The 17,308-nt window shown below is 37.0% G+C and overlaps 1 protein-coding gene and 1 non-coding gene across 3 annotated transcripts in view; both read left to right on the forward strand.

The window, feature by feature from the left end:
* The window catches only part of KCND2 (potassium voltage-gated channel subfamily D member 2), a 589,585-nt gene that overhangs the window by 564,266 nt on the left and 8,011 nt on the right, over positions 1 to 17,308 (forward strand). The window contains exons 3-5 of one of the 2 annotated variants that reach the window (XM_036246723.1): positions 14,026 to 14,121; positions 15,071 to 15,073; positions 17,165 to 17,257. In XM_036246723.1, the coding sequence (XP_036102616.1) occupies positions 14,026 to 14,121; positions 15,071 to 15,073; positions 17,165 to 17,257 (192 nt within the window). The remainder of the gene's footprint in view (positions 1 to 14,025; positions 14,122 to 15,070; positions 15,074 to 17,164; positions 17,258 to 17,308) is intronic. The other variant, XM_036246722.1, reaches the window with a different exon arrangement.
* On the forward strand, positions 8,807 to 8,913 carry LOC118620536. Its single transcript, XR_004957451.1, has one exon. It is a non-coding gene; the product is annotated as a U6 spliceosomal RNA (small nuclear RNA).

The raw sequence follows: 17,308 nt of genomic DNA on the forward strand, positions 1-17,308 counted from the left end.
TACAGATGTAGTCTCATGCAGGGGACAATTTTTGCCAGAGGAGATGGAGAAATTTCCACCAGGGACTTTCATGCACCTCAATCATGGCTCTGACCACACTTTAAAATCTATCTGCTGAGCACACAGGCACATTGTTTACAAAAACAGAAACCTTCGCTCCCTAGTACCCATCAATCTTCATTCTAGAAATTCCTTCTTTTTTTTTTTTTTTTATCCTCACCTGAGGACATTTTTCCATTTTTTGTTCAGATAGAGTGGGAGGGAGAGAGAGGAAGAGAGAGAGAGAAACATCGATGTGAAGGGACTCATCGAGTGGCTGCCACCCGCACGACCTACCAGGGCTGGGGACAAACTGCAACCGAAGTACGTGCCCTTAGCGGGAACCGAACCCAGGTCTCTCTGTACCGCAGGCCGACACTCCAACCGCTGAGCCAAACCGGCCAGGGCTAGAAATTCCTTCTTTAATATGAGAACTAACTATAAATCTTTTTTTAATTTCATAAAAAGCTACCTATATGTAGGAACTACAAATCTGATTTTCAAATAAACCAATCTCCAAAAATATAAATTTTAAAAAATATACTTTTATTGATTTTTTTAGAGAGAGAGAGAAATATGGATGTGAGAGAGAAACATTGGTTTGCTCCCTCATGTATGCCTCCTACTGGGGATCCAGCCAGCAACTTGAGCATGCAGCCTGATGGGGAATTGAACCAGGACCTCTCAGACCATGGTGCAATGCTCAATCCACTGAGCCACACTGGCCAGGCCAAAAATATTTATAACAAGCAAATCAACAAAGAAAATCTTAGAATATTTTAGAAGCCTTTTTGACTACAGAAATTTAGAATGCAAATTTTTTAATGTGATTTAAATAAGTACACCAAATTGAAAACCATGTTTTATGAATACATTTTGGTATCTTTAAAATATATTCTATATTCTCATTGTCTACCATAAAGCAATGAATTTTGCAAAGCATGACTACTAGAAAAATTGACTGACTATATAGCCACATATAATAACCTGTATAAATAGTCTGTGACCAATAAACTGAACATAGCTATCTAAGAAAGAGCAGTAGATATGAAACTAAAAACATTACCAAGGAATACTTTTTATTTTTTTTCCCAGGAGATTAAAAAAAAAAGAAGAATAAATATTCATTAGGCTAAGACAGTTTAGATTTATCTGGAACTGGGTGATTGGAGAAATACTGAAGGTACGCAAAGATAACAGCTAATTGAGTCAAGAAAGAAGTCCATTTAGTAAAAACATCAGTCAAGTGGAATAGTAAGTAATATTACAAAATGAATTTTTAGATCAGATTTTGTGCTGTTTGGTCCTATTACCAACTTTAAGCTCAAGAAAAAGCATGAAATATGCACAATATGCATTTGAGAACATCCCCATCATCATTCAGAGATACTTTCCCTCTTTCAGGTTCTTTCCACTAGCAAGTATTCTTGCTTTCATTACCTTTTCCCACCCTTCAAAGGGAATGCATCATTTACCCCATTTCTATCAGTCTTAGATAAATTCTTAACAAAATACTGACATGTGAGTGAATACAGGCTAAAACTGTAACATCTCTCCATTACTCTCATTGCTAATAATATTTTAATAAATTTATTTTTTCACTCAGTTATTCAAAAAATATTTATTGAAAAGAATATATTAGCCACAGTGATGCAATGACAGGTGCTAGGATTAATATTTTGAAGCAAAGAGCTTACCCTGTTTTAAAATTCAAATCACACCACTTAATCATCTGCATACTTACAAGGCTAACTGGTGAGTAATTATCATGCGTAATAGTAATAATTATTATAATTATAATTTAATAATGATAATAGCAACAACAACCCTGTCTAGAGTTTCTAGTATGTCCCAGGTGCTTTATATCTGTTATTAATAATTTCAAAGGTAACTTGCAAAGGAAGTGTTATTATTTCTATTCTAAAGATGACTTGCTCATGCTTACACACCTATTGATTAAATGCTAAATGAAGAAAATTCTGACATTATTAGAACTATGAATCTTTAGGGATTTTCCTTCTAGAAAATTCTAAATACAGTGAGAAGTTTTGAATCAATGAGCCAATCAGTTGTACAGACAATGTCCAATGTAAGTGAATTCTCTTGCTTTTCACATGAGAATGTTGACTTTGACACAAAAAATATGTAACCAATATTCAGTCTGCCATTTATCATACTCTACTATGGTGGTTCTCAAACTGTAGATTCACTGGGATCATCTGAAGAGCTTGTTAAAATACAAATTGTTGGATTCTATCCCCAAAGCATGGGATTTAGTAGTTTAAGAGTACAGCCTGAAAATGTGCATTGCCAACAAGTTCCCAGGTGATGCTGATACTGGCTAATCTGGGGACCACATTTTGAGAACCATTGTCTATACATTCAGCAATGTCCAAATTAAAAAAAAAATATATATATATATATATATATATATATATATATATATAATATATATTCCATAGAATGTCAGAATAATTAAGTCAGGAAATAACTCTTTGCTGGAACATGAAAATGATATATTTTAAGTTATCCACTATTAATAAATATCCTCAGTCCCTACCTCAAATCTCTGCATATAACCTAGTTTTATTGTTTGTGTGTGTGTGTGTATTTTGTTTTATGCAGTTTAATAATCTATTATCAACACATGTAAGAATCTATAAGATGACATACTTCTCAATATCCACTCTACATTTTATCCTTATTAAGTCAATTACCCCTGCTCTTAAGTCTCCATTCTATCACAACACTACTTAATGTAGCCACCTAGTAAACTCATAATCAGGGTTCAAGACTTAATTCAACTAACACCCTTTTATGAAGCTTTTCTGAATGACGTAGACAACATTATCTGCTCCTTCTTCTCTTCTCCCACAATATTATGCACACTCTATTATCAGGTATTACACTCTATTCTCCCTCTTCTTCATAGTACTAAGTGCACTGCCCAACATAAAATAGGCACTTAATATTTGTGTAATGACTGAAAGAATGAACAGTGAGGTCTTGCTCACCTTGACCTAAATCCCAGCACTGCTTCTCCTCAGCCTTACCACCTCCAGGATTAATGAGCTTTAACCTTGAAATCTTGCACTTTCTCCCACTCTTTCTTGTATTACTATTTGGTACTAACTTGTCTCATTTATAGGGGAGTGATTTTCTTTAGCAAAAGGAAAGTTTATGATAAATTTCTTAAATTTTAAAAAGCTGTTAAAGCTTAATATGCTATCTCCACATGAGGCATTTTACTAAACCTTAAATGAAACTTCCAAGTATAAGTAAAATTTCCTAAATCCATGGTACAGGAAGTATGTGGCCTGATGTTTGAGAAGTAAGGAATTGCCTCAGATTTTAAGGGGGAAAAGCTTCTGTATTTCACAAAGCTGCTTAAGATACCTTTATTTTTCAAAGATATTGAAAACATTTTGTGATTTGATAAGATGATGGTCTAATATAACATCTCTCAATCTACATCACACCTCATTTAGAAGCTGGAACCCATTTAAGGAAGTTTCCATCTCAGTGGTTTTAGGCTTATACATCTTTCTCTGCATTCCAGCCTCTGTTCCAGAAAATACATTGTGAAGTCTATATAAAGTTACTTGGTGCAAATGAAAAACAATCAACTTGCTAAAAACCACTGCACATTAGCTTCTGAATACTCCACAATAAAAGGGTTCCATGTCAAATTAGTTGGAGAAAAATTGCATACTATAATCTCCCTTTCACCTTCACAATGAACATCCACAATATGATCTGTTGCGAGAAGTCCAACCTCAAAGAAACCTGCTTAACCTCTCAGCGTATTCCAAATTTTCTTGACCACGGAACCAATTTGCTTCATTCAGTTAGTTTGGATTTTACCTATAACACTTATTAGTTTTATGGAATTACATTTGAGGAACCCTGCAAGGTTAGAGAATTGAGAAAAAAAATTATGAAGAATTAGAATGCACAGGGAAAATGTCCTCATGAAACAAATAATTTTTTCCTAACACTGTCACTATTTCTCAAAGCATATAAAGGAAATAACTACAGAGCCTTTTTTTTTTTTTTTTTTTTTTTTGTTAGATACAGTGGAAAGAGAGAGAGAAACATCATTGTGAAAGAGACACATCAATTGGTTGCTTCCCACATGGCCCCTAGTGGGACCAGGAATGGAAATTGCAACCCAGGTACATACCTTTGACTGGAAATCAAAACCATGACCCTTTGGTCCACCAGCTGATCTTCTAACCACTGAGCCAATCTGGCCAGGGCACATGGCTATTTTTTATACTGACAATATAAGTCTTATTTTTAATTAAATTTTGAAAACCTCTTATTTTTCATTTAAGCTTATTATTTACTAAAACCTTATTCTAACTTCCATAATATTTGCTAGTACTTGATCATGCAAAGAAGTTATATTTCCTACAGGGCTGGGGGTAGCAGGCTGGAAGGAATACATTTCCTCTTGCTAGTGAATGGCATTTTTTTCCAATTACACAGCCAGCAATGCCAAGATTGACATACTGAATGGATCAGAAGTAGAGTGATTTTTCTAACACATCTTTGTAAAAGAATTTCTCTCAATTACCTACTGGAAACAAGCATGTAATCATAGGTCATAAAGGTCACATTCTAACAGACATTTGGTGTGGTGCTCCACAAGAACAATTAAACCAATTAACCCAAAATGGAAAAAAAAATAGTAATTAAAATTGAGATAGGAGGTGGTTTTTTTTTGTTTTTTTTTTTCTAACACAGAATATGATTTAGCAAAATGACTATTCTGTCTCTAAATTAACTGCTTCTTTTCCCCTAAGCTTTAGAACTATTTTTATGGTAGTGTAGGCCACCATATGTAGGCTTTCCGTGAGAAAGATATTTCACTTTCCTTTACTGGACAGTATTTCTGGTTAATTTCTATGTCTCCTTTATGAAAGACATAATGTGCCCTAACACTGCTGCTAAATACGGAGAGAATGACATAGGTGAGACTAGTAACTATGATATAGTAACTAGTGACTATGACATATGTGATTATGATACATAATCAATTATACTCAGTAGTTGCAGATAGAGAGAGAGAAGGAGGAGGAGGGGGAGGAAGAAAAAGGAAGGGAAGAAGGGAGGAAGGGAAGGAGGGAGGAGGGAAGGGAAAGGAAGAGGAAAGGAACAAAAGAAGGCATTGCATGTGCCAGGAGACCAATGAGACTTAAGGACTGAAATTTCAACAATAATTTCTTTCAGAAAACAAAATGTGTATTTAACTTACTTATTTATGAATATCTACCATCAATTCTAAGTCATGGACAAATGTGCTTGTCATTTGCACTTATTTTATTGAGTCTAGTCTAAAATCCTGTCTGAGCAGCATGGCTTTGAAGTTAAACATTTTCTAACTTCCAACCTCATTGTGTAGTATTCTAAGTATTTTAAGTGATGTAAACATCACAATGTCAATAAAGAAAAAAACTTGTCTATCTTTCCAGCACTGTTAAATGTGATCTTTGTACAAAGTTTTATTTTAACCTGGAATCAGCACACAAGAAGAATAAATTCATAGAGGAAGAAAGAAGGAGCAGAGTTGAAGCTAGATGATATGCTAATCTATTAGCTATTAATCTAATGCTATTTTGAGTATTTCAGATATCTCAGCATTACATTTAAATGCTGTGGGCAAAAGGCCATCTTGGTACAACAACTTTGGAGGAAGTCTGGTAAAACCTATCAAACAAAACACGCAACATGCATATGCACGCACACACACACACACACACACATACATTTTGGTCCATGAATAATTCTGCTTCTAGAAATTTTTCTTGCAGATAAGCTCATTATGATATTTAAAATGGGCAGCATTGCTTATAGTAGCAAAAGATGTTTTAAAAAATTAATTGTAGCTCTCTGGCTAAATAAAAAATGCTTCATTCATACAGTGGTATATTATACATTCATAAACAAATGAGGTGGATCTATATATGTAGATATGGAAGGAATTCCAAGCTGTATTAAATAAAACGAGCTGAGTGTAAAATTGTGGAACATATTCTCCCAGCTGAGTAAAATATATGTGTATATACATAGGAAGGTACATATACTTGCTTTTATATGCTTAGGAAACTTCTGGCAAGATTCTCTAGAAATATTGTGGGTAGTTGACTCTGAAGCAAAGGAGTAAAGCAGTTCCAGGGTCCAGAGATACTGACTTGTATTTTATGTACATTCATAATACTGAAATTTTTATCACGTGTGTATATTCATCTTCCATTTTTAAAATCTAGATAATTTTTAAATTGTTATTAAATTGAACATTCCAGTCCTAGCTGGTTTTGCTCAGTGGTTAGAGCATCAGTTCACAGACTGAAGGGTCATGGGTTCGATTCCCAGTCAAGGGCACATACCTAGGTTGCGGTTGGGGTTGTGCAGGAGGCAACCAATTGATGGGTCACTCTTAAATAGACATTTCTCTCTCTCTCTCCCCCCTCCCTCCCTTCCACTTTATCTAAAAAAAAATAAAATAAATAATGGAAAGATATTCTTAGGTGAGGATTAAAAACAACAACAAAAAACATTCCAGGGCTAGAAAGTAAAGATGGTATTTTGAGGGATTGTGTAGAAAGGGAAAAGATGAAGTCTTCATCGGATTTTTTTTTTTTAAGTTTTTATCCAAGATATTCTAGTTGCTTCCTTAAACACCACATGGATACATGCCATATAAATAGAATGGTCACCAAAATCAGACTTATTCCATGATAGTCTGGAGCAGGTATACAACAGCGGTTCCAAAGTAGAATAGAATACTAGAAATCTGGTTAAACGATTAATTGGCTCAATAATATCACTTTGGTGATCTCTCTATCAATGTGAACAGTTCAACTGACCACCCTAAACTATCTAAATTGAAGAACAGAATTCCAATTCAGTAAATTGTTTGTCCAAAAAAAAAAAAAAGTTTATATTTGTGGGAACAGATATAACTAAATGTTTTTTTTTTCTTCTTTTTTAAGGGATGGAGAGAGGAATAAAAGAAAAAAAAAAAGAAAATTGGGTTCTGGAACTTAATTACTAATTAATTTAAATGGAAAGGAGTTGGGGAGCCAACATGGTGGCAGGCAAGACCAGAGTGAGGGTGAAAGTGTGTGTGGGTGAGCATGTTTGAGAGAGAGTTTGCATGGGTGTGAGTGTGAGTGGGCTTCACTGTTGGTGGTGGGAACTCAGGGTGGGCCATTATGGTGCTCCTGGTGGGGAAGCAGCTGGCTGACACCATGTGCTGTTTAGCTGGGTGCTTCTTGCTGCTTGAGATCAAAAAGCATACCATTTTGGAGGGTCAACAGGGTCCTCCTTGGGAAGAAGTTGAAGGAATCAGCCAAGACGTAGTGCCTCAAGGCCACAAACAGGTATGCCCAGCCCCACAGTCATGAGCTAATGTCCCCAGATGACCAGCTCCAGCACCATGACCTGATGTCCCAGAGGCACACACCTGCCACTGCAACCCACAGTGCCTGACCTAGCACCTCCATAAGACCAACCCTGCTTCTGCGACTGGGAGCACCCAGCCGTGTTGCCACAACCCTATGTGCCCAGATGCATGGACCTGATGCCAGGATCCTGCATGCCTGATCCAGCACCAATGGTAAACCAGACACATCACTGTGACCTGGTGCAACCTGATGCCCCCATATGCAGACTTGCCCCAGCCACACCTTGCACCTCACCTGGCAACCCAGCTGATGGGACTGCTAAAACAAGGAGGCAAAGAAACAAACCCCAAATGAAATAAAAGAAGGAATCACCATAAAAAGAACTAAATAAAATGGAGGCAAGAAATTTGTCGGATAAAGAGTTCAAAGTAATGTTTACAAGAATGCTGAAATAATTTAGTGGAAACTACAAAGAACTTAATGGAAATTATAAGGAACTTAGTGGGAACTACATCAGCATTAAAACCATGAGGAGACCATAAATGAGAATCAATTGTAAATGAAGAATGACATAGCTGAAATAAAGAATACCCTGGAAGAAATTAACAGTAGATAGAAGAAATTGAGGACCGAATCAGTGAATTAAAAGACAAGGTAGAAAAAAATCACCCAGTCAGAACAGCAATTGGAAAAGAGATAAAAAGAAGGATAATTTAAAGGAGCTTTGAGATAAAATGAAATGTAACAACATCCACATAATAGAGTTACCAGAAGGAAAAGAATCTGAGCAAGGAATAGAGAAACTATTTGAAGAGATAATGACAGAAAACTTCCCTAACCTGGTGAAGGCAAAAGTCCAGGGAACACAGAGAGTCATAAACAAGATGAACCAAAAATACCTACACCTAGACACATTATAATTAAAATGGCGAACATTAAAAAACAAACAAACAAACAAAAAAAAACAACCTTAAAGGCATCGAGAGAGACAGAAAGTTACCTAAAAGAGAGCTCCCATTAGACTGTCAGCAGATTTTTAATAGAAACACTTTGGCCAAAAGGGAGTGGCATGGTGTATACAAAGTAATGAAAATTATGAGGTTGAATCCAAGACTACTCTATCCAGCAAGGTTACAATTCAAAGTTGAAGGAGAAATAAAGAGCTTCACAGACAAAGAAAAGATTAAAGGAGTTTGTAACCACCAAACCAGCACTTCAAGAAATGTTAAAAAGATTGTTTAAGAAGAAATAGAAAGGAACACCGACATAAAAAATAAAAATGACAATAAATAAGTACCCATCAATAATAACTTTAAATGTAAATAGATTAAATGGTCTCATCAAAAAACAGAGTGGGGCTCACTTCGGCAGCACATATACTAAAATTGGAATGATACAGAGAAGATTAACATGGCCCCTGCACAAGGATGACACGCAACTTCATGAAGCATTCCATATTTTTTGGACCCAAGACAATATGCTCAATTAATATTTGACAAAGGTGGCAAGAGCATACAGTGGAGTAAAGATAGCCTCTTTAATAAATGGTGTTGGGAAAATTGGACAGCTACATTCAAAAAAAATGAAACTGGACCATCAATTTACACCATACACAAGAATAAACTCAAAATGGATAAAAGACTTAAATGTGACTCATGAATCCATAAAAATCCTAGAAGATAATGTAGGCAACAAATTTTCAGACATCATACACAGCAGAATATTCACTGATACATCACCTAAGGCAACAGAAACAAAGGAGAAAATGAACACATGGGACTACATCAAACTAAAAAGGCTTCTGCACAACAAAAGATACAATCATTAAAATGAAAAGGCAACACACTGTATGGGAGAGCATAATTGCCAATGATATATCAGATAATTTCCAATATATATAGAATGCTCATACAACTCAACAAAAGTGAGACAAAGAATCCAATTAAAAAATGGGCAGAGAAACTAAATAGACACCTCTCCAAAAAGGACATACAAATGGCCAGGAGACATATGAAGAAATGCTCAACATCACTATCAGAGAGATGCAAATTAAAACAATAATGTGGTATCACCTCACACCTGTCAGAATGGCCGCCATCAACAAATTATCAAACAGCAAGTGCTGGTGAGGGTGTGGAGAAAAGGGGACTCTAGTATACTACTGGTGACAATGCAGACTGGTGGAAAATGCCACTATGGAAAACAATATGGTGTTACCTAAAAAAATTAGAAATTGAACTTCCATTTGACCCAGTGATTCCACTTCTAGGAATATACCCTGAGAAGCCTGACACACCAATCAGAGAGAATATATATACCTCATGTTCGTAGCAGCACTATTTGCAATAGCTAAGATCTGGAAACAGCCCAAATGTCCATCAGTAGACAAATGGATACAAAAGCTGTGGTACATATACACAATGGAGTACTATGCAGCTGTAAGGAAGAAAGATCTCTTATCCTTTGAGATGACATGTAGGGAACTGGAAAGTATCATCCTAAGCGAAACAAGCCAAACAGAGAAAGACAAGTATCATATGGTCTCAGTTATTTGTGGAATATAATGAATATAACAGTCTGAGGAATGGTGTAGTCCCAGAGATGTGGAAATGGGAAACACACTCACAATACCCAGAAGAGGGGGTGGTGGGGGAGAGATAAACCATAGAACTTATATGCATGTATGGATGAACAATGGACATGGACAACAAAGCTGGGGACAGGGTGGGGAGGGAGGGGGAGGGAGGAATCAGTGGGGGAAAAAGGAGAAACATCTGTTACAAAAATAAATTAATTAATTAAAGAAAAAGACATAGGGTGGATAGGGTAGAGACTCTTCTCAGAACAAAAGACTCACACTAAATGAAAGTAAAAGGATGGAAAAGATTTTTCACACAAATGGAAATTAAAAAAAAAAAAAAAGCCTGGGGTAGCAATACTCACGTGACAAAAGACTTCAAATTGAACACCATAACGAGAGTCTGTGAAGATCACTACATAATACTAAAAGGATCATATTAACAAGAAAATGCAACCCCATCAAAAAAACTACTAGATTCAATAAGTTAATTCATCAGTATAGCAGGATACAAAATTAACACCCAGAAATCGATGGCATTTTTATACACCAGTAATGAACTATCAGAAAGATAAACTAAAAAAAATTTCATTTATCTTTGCAATAAAAAAATTAACATTATTAGGAATAAACTAAACCAAGGAGGTATAATACTTGTACTCTGAAAACTACAAGACATTGAAAAAAAAAAGATAGAAGAAAATATAAACAGGTGGAAGACTATATTATGTTCATGGATTGAAATAATTAGCATAATAAAAAAGTCCAGCCCCACTGGTGTGGCTCAGTGGATTGAGCATCAACCCATGGAATGAGAGTTCCTGGTTCAATTCCCGGTCAGGGCACATGCCCAGGATGTAGGCTCAATCCCCAATAGAGGGTGTGCAGGATGCAGCCGATCAATGTATCTTTCTCACATCCATGTTTCTGTCTTTCTCTCCCTTCCTCTCTCTCTAAAATATCAGTTAAAAAAACATATTTAAAAACAAAGATAATAAGCCTGATTTAAAAAAATGTCCATACTACCCAAAGCAATCTATAGATTCAATGCAATCCCTATTAAAATGCCATCAGCATATTTCACAGATCTAGAACAAATACTTCAAAAGTTTATATGGAACCAAAACAGACTTCAAATAGCCACAGCAATCTTGAAAAAGAAGAACAAAGTAGGAGGGATCACAATACCAGATATCAGGTTATACTTATAGTAATAAAAATAGCCTGATACTGGCACAAGAACACGCATACAGATCAATGGGACAAAAGAGGGAACCAAGAAATCAACTCAAGCCATTATGCTCAATTAATATTTGACAAAGGAGGCAAGAGCATACAATGGAATAAAGACAGTCTCTTCAATAAATGGTGCTGAAAAAACTGGACAGATACATGCAACAAAATGACACTAGACTACCAACTTATACCATACATAAGAATAAACTCAAAATGGTTAAAAGACCTCAATGTAAGTCGTGAAACCATAAAAATTCTAGAAGAAAACGTAGGCAGCAAAATTTTAGACATCTCACGTGGCAGAATTTTTTTGCCTAGGGTAAGAGAAACAAAGGAAAACAAACAAATGGGAATACATCAAACTTAAAAACTTCTAAAGAGCAAAAGAAACCAACATCAATATGAAAAGAAACCTCACTATTTGGGAGAACATATTTGCCACGGATACACTGGATAAGGGGTTAATTTCCAAAATATATAGAGTGCTCATACAACTCAACAAAAGGAAGACAAAAAAATCTAATTTAAAAATGGGCAGAGGACCTGAATAGAGAGTTCTCCAAAGAGGACATAGAAATAGCCAAGAGACATATGAAAAAATGCTCGGTGTCACTAATCACCAGAGAACTGCAAATTAAAACAATGAGCTACCACCTTACACCTGGCAGAATGGCTACCATAAATAAATCAGCAAACAAAATTGCTGGCGAGGATGTGGAGAAAAGGAACCCTAGTACACTGCAGGTAGGAATGCCGACTGGGTCTGTCAGTATGGAAAACAGTATGGTGTTTCCTCAAAAAACTAAAAATGGAACTGCCATTTGACACAGTGATCCCTCTTTTCAGAATATATCCTAAGAATCCTAAAACACCAACCAGAAAGAATATATGCACCCCTGTGTTTGTAGCAGCATTATTTACAATAGCTACGATCTGGAAACAGCCCAAGAGCCCATTAGTGGAGTGCTATGCAGCTGTAAAAAAGAAAGATCTCTTACCCTTTGATACCATGGAGGGAACTGGAGATGTTTATGCTAAGTGAAATAAGCCAGTCAGAGAAAGACAAATATCACATGATCTCACTTCTATGTGGTATCTAATGAACAAAATAAACTGATGAATAAAATAAAACCAGAAACATGGAAACATGGAACAGACTGTGAATCTCAGAGGGAAGGGGGTCAGGGGTAGGTGGAAGGAGATTAACTAAAGAATTTATATGAATATATGCATTGCCCATGGCCATGGACAATAACTTGGTGAAGAAGGCCTCAGGCAGGGTGTGAACCAGGTGAAGAGGGTCAACAGGGGAAAATAAGGGGGGAAATCTGCAATACTCCCAACAATAAAGATTTAATTAATTAATTAATTAATTAATTTTAAAAAAGGGGTTGGCAGCTGGTTTTCTGGGTATTTCATTAAGATACTCAGATTGGGATAAGTGAAAATATAAGTAAGTATTTTTCTGTTAACAAATTGACAGAAACGATAATGAAATAACTTGATCTTCCTTCTAAAGACTTAATTACAATCCTTAAATGCATCACCCAGCTCAGAGTAGTTAATTGATCTTACCCATATGTTAACTAAAATAAAGCACTCATATTGTTACCAAACCACTTGTATGCAGGGCGCTTGCCCTGCCCCAGCATGGTCAGGGACCTTTGCAAATCAAGCAACCTACAGGTTCTTGACTCATTAAGGAAAAATTTCAAGACACAAGTTCTCAGTAAAATATGAAAGTGACAGTAAATATATTAAAGCTTGGGACAGTGATTGCAAGGAAAGGACCCCTGGAGATAGGATTAGGGATAAACCTGGGAGGAGCTGCTGCTGCCCATTACTCTCCTGAGTGCAGGTCTTGTTGGGACCTTCAGAGTTTGGGATAGAAGAAGTAAAGTGCATGCCTGAGGAAAGGCGGTGTGAACATGCTCAAGGAAGAGCACGCTGGCATACTTTGTCCTCAGTGTTGCATCTATTGTCTTTTCCGTTTGTTTGTTTGTTTAATCCTCACCAGTGGACACCTTTTCATTTATCTTCAGATAGAGCAGGAGGGAGAGAGGAAGGAGAGAGAGAGAAACATCCATGTGAAAGAGACACATCGACTGGTTGCCACACACGTCCCCAACCGGAGCCAGGGACAAACTGCAACTGAGGTACGTGTCCTTAGCAGGAACCGAACCTGGGACTCTATGGTCCGCAGGCTGACGCTCTAACCGCTGAGCTAAACCAGCCAGGGCTGTTTTATCTATTTTAGGGGAGGATCTCAACAAAACATTCATTAGATTTCTGGGTGTGTTGTTTAGTATGCTGATGTATTAAAATGAGGGTGTACTGGGACTGGGGTCATTTTCTAGTTAGCTTTCCCTTTCCCTTTCCCTAATCTAATTAGTCTGGCTAAATTGTTTTTTGTTATCTCCTCCCTGACTATGGTGATTTAACCCATCTGCTCTTAGGCATCTTCAATTAGGGAGATGGAGTCTTATGGTTTATTGCTGAGACATTCTGGTGGTTTGTTCAGCCATTTGTCTGTTTGTTCAGCTATTTGTCTTACTTTCATCATTCCACTTGCCATGGAATTTTCCCAGTTTCTTACTAACCTGCCTCAATATGATGAACAATTAATTGTCAATAGTTATAAAAGCTGTCATATTTTAAACGTATGTATGCTGACATTGGTATTATACAAGAGTATATGCACTATTTTGTGGAAACAATTCATTAAATATTAACAAGATATTCACTTTTCTTTTCCTACAGAAAGCCAGACTTGCTAGGATACGGGCAGCCAAAACTGGAAGTGCAAATGCTTACATGCAAAGTAAACGGAATGGTTTACTCAGTAATCAACTACAGGTACAGTCAAGCATCTCACTTTTTTTATGCTTGATTTATTGATATAATATTCATTTATTTTTACTTAGCCATATAATTTTATTGTGGGTAATTATGAAAATAGCTACTGAAACAATGAAAATGTCATTTTTTAAAATAATTTCTCTTTATATAGTCTTATTGACAGTAACAGATAAGAAATTGGGCTATGAAATATTGCCAGTGAATCATGATTCTCCTTTGTGATTGGATAAGATTTTTATATACTCTGATGTAAACACAATGTGATATTGTGATTTCTAACAAGAATATATATATTTGTTCTTCTTCCTGTTCTTGGCACTGAGCTTCTAAGTACCTGGAATTTCCTAAGGGAAGAGAGTTTAAAGGATGTTTTTTGGCATGTTAATAAGGTGACTTCTGTGCTTCACCTAAAGTTGGGGGCTAGTTGCCAGGTAAACCAACTAAGTGATTGGGGGGATGGAACTTTCAATCCTACCCTATTCCCCAACATGCTAGAAATGAAGAGGGGTTACAGGTTAAGTTCAATCACCAATGGCCAATGACTTATTTAATAAATCATGCCTAGGTAATGAACCTCCATAAAAACTCAAAAGAAGGGAGTTTGGAGAGCTTCCTGGTTAGTGAACAGGTGAAGATTTTATTGCCAGTGGAAATGGGGTCCTTTCACAAAGTCATAAGAATGCATTTCTGAGGACACACATTTGGGTTAATGAGATGTAGGGGTAAGATTTATTGGAATATAAGTAGAAGGCTGTCCCAGTTTCCCAGTGTCTCTTCTCCATTCATTCCACTGTGGGGAAAGTTCAGCCTTGTCTTCATCAAGCCCAGAAGAAAGGCCGGGGTCCCAAAATTTTGTGCCATTGGTTGAGGCCATGTCAAAGCTTAGTCCAGCTTAGCCTTTGTTCCTGTCTGGCTAATATAGCCTCTCATCCTGGCCATGCTTCAGCTGGTGCTGTTATTGTATCCAGGCTTGCACTTGGAGCCCACACTTGGAGCTCACCTGGCTGCTGGGCTTCAGGTGGCTGCTATGGAGAGAGAATGTGTGAGCACATGAATCCATGAATGTGTGTTACCAGGCAAAAAAGGGAGAGGGAAAGAGAAAGAGAGAGAGAGAGCTTGCCTTTGTTAAGCTTGGATTATATTATCTCAGGCTTGGGAAGGACCAGGAGCTCTTTCAAAATAACCAATCAATTTCCTAACCCTTCCTGGGCTTGTGCTGGGTCCTCCCCCTAACCAATCCATTTCATAGATCTTCTGGGTTTCTCTGTCCCTATCCAGTTCAATTCTTTGCTCCTCATGATTGCCATCTTAGTTTCTACTGGGCATGCCTCAAGTAGAAGGACCTCCCCAGTACTATCTTGATTTCTACTGAGTATGCGCCCAGCAGAGGATTTTCCCCTTTATTGGTTTACTCCTCCCCAACCCTTAGTCTGAGCAAGTGGCTGGTTGTTCCCTGGGAAGATTGGAATGCTGGTCCTTCCCAACATAGGAAAGGGAGGAGTGTTAAACCCTTTTGTGAGGCAGTGCTATGATCCCCTGAGATGTCTGAAGCTGTCACTTCCAGACTTAATCAGATTTATTATCTGAGTCAGATCCCTAGTTAATTAAGCTTCTTAATATCTGATACCCTTTGCTCTCTTCCTTTATTAATATCTAGCTACCTATGCTAACAATTAGAGAGAGTGGCACACTCAGAGAGTAGGGAAGCCTCTCACCCCTTTCACATGCATTGCCTATGCATCTCTTCCATTTGGCTGTTCCTAAGTCATATTATATCCTTTTATAATAAGCCATTGACCTAGTAAGTAAAATGTTTCTCTGAGTTCTATAAGGTGCTCTAGCAAACTAATCAAACTCGAGGTATAGTTTGTGGGAATCTCTGATTTGTAGCCAGTTGGTCAGAAGCTCAGGTAACTATTACACTTGCAATTGGCACCTAAAGTTCAAGGAGGGGGTCACTAGAACCCCCAATGTATAGCCAGGTGGTCAGAAGCACGGGTGATAATTTAACATTGCAACTGAAATCTGAAGTTGGTGAAGAGAGCAGTCTTGCAAGACTGAGCCCTCAACTTGTGTAATACAATGCTGTCTCCAGGTAGATAGTGTCTAAATTGAGTTGAATTGTAGGACACGTGATAGTGTCTAGAGCAGCAGTTCTCAACCTGTGGGTCGTGACCCCTTTGGCGATCGAACGACCCTTTCACAGGGGTCGCCTAAGACATAACAGTAGCAAAATTACAGTTATGAAGTAGCAACAAAAATAATTTTATGGTTGGGGGTCACCACAACATGAGGAACTGTATTAAAGGGTCGTGGCATTAGGAAGGTTGAGAACCACTGGTCTAGAGCATGTCATTGCTTGATGGTGTTGGGGGTAAACCCCACCACTTTAGAGTTGGGTTTAGAACCCATTTTACATGGGAAAGGTAAAAAATGCTCAATGACTCAAATACCTAATTATGTTTTATTTCAAGATTACTTATGTTCCTTAAAGTTCATTTGAGTGGGAGTAGGGGATGACATTATGTCTTGTTTTATTTTTTAATGAAGAGGGAGCACTGTTTAGTGTTTTAAAAGTCACATAGTATAAAATGCAATTTGAGAAACCACTTTTAGCTCAAAACTTTCCTTTAATATTTAGGATTTTAATCATCTTTACTTACAAAATAGATTTTATTTAGGTGAGCATAATACCATTTTCAGAATTATCTAAGTATAACATTAAATTTTATTATCCAAAAATAATGGCTGTCAGGCTTTCAAAGGTAGTTGGTAGTTGAATATGCATAAGAGATTTAAAATTTCTATTCATGGAGGCAAGTCTAAAAGATAAGGTGCTAATTTGAAAAAAAAAATGTAAATAATGACTATCAAACTTAAAAACAACAGCTTGGTTGTCCCTTTCTAGCTAAAAATAATAATAAAATGCTGCCATTTAATCTCAGGAAATAGGCCAGATCTCTCTGTGGAAATGTGTAGTTGAGGTTCTCATTGTTTGCAAATAAAATAGAAAACACTTTTGTCTTCTCTGTGTTCACAGTCCTCTGAGGATGAGCAGACCTTTGTCAGCAAATCGGGCTCCAGCTTTGAAACCCAGCACCACCACCTGCTTCACTGCCTGGAAAAAACCACAGTAAGGAACCAGCGTGACTGCCTGCCCTAGTCCTCCCAGTAATCCCATTTG

The sequence above is a fragment of the Molossus molossus genome, unplaced genomic scaffold (assembly GCF_014108415.1).
Source record: "Molossus molossus isolate mMolMol1 unplaced genomic scaffold, mMolMol1.p scaffold_m16_p_7, whole genome shotgun sequence".
Taxonomy (NCBI): domain Eukaryota; kingdom Metazoa; phylum Chordata; class Mammalia; order Chiroptera; family Molossidae; genus Molossus; species Molossus molossus.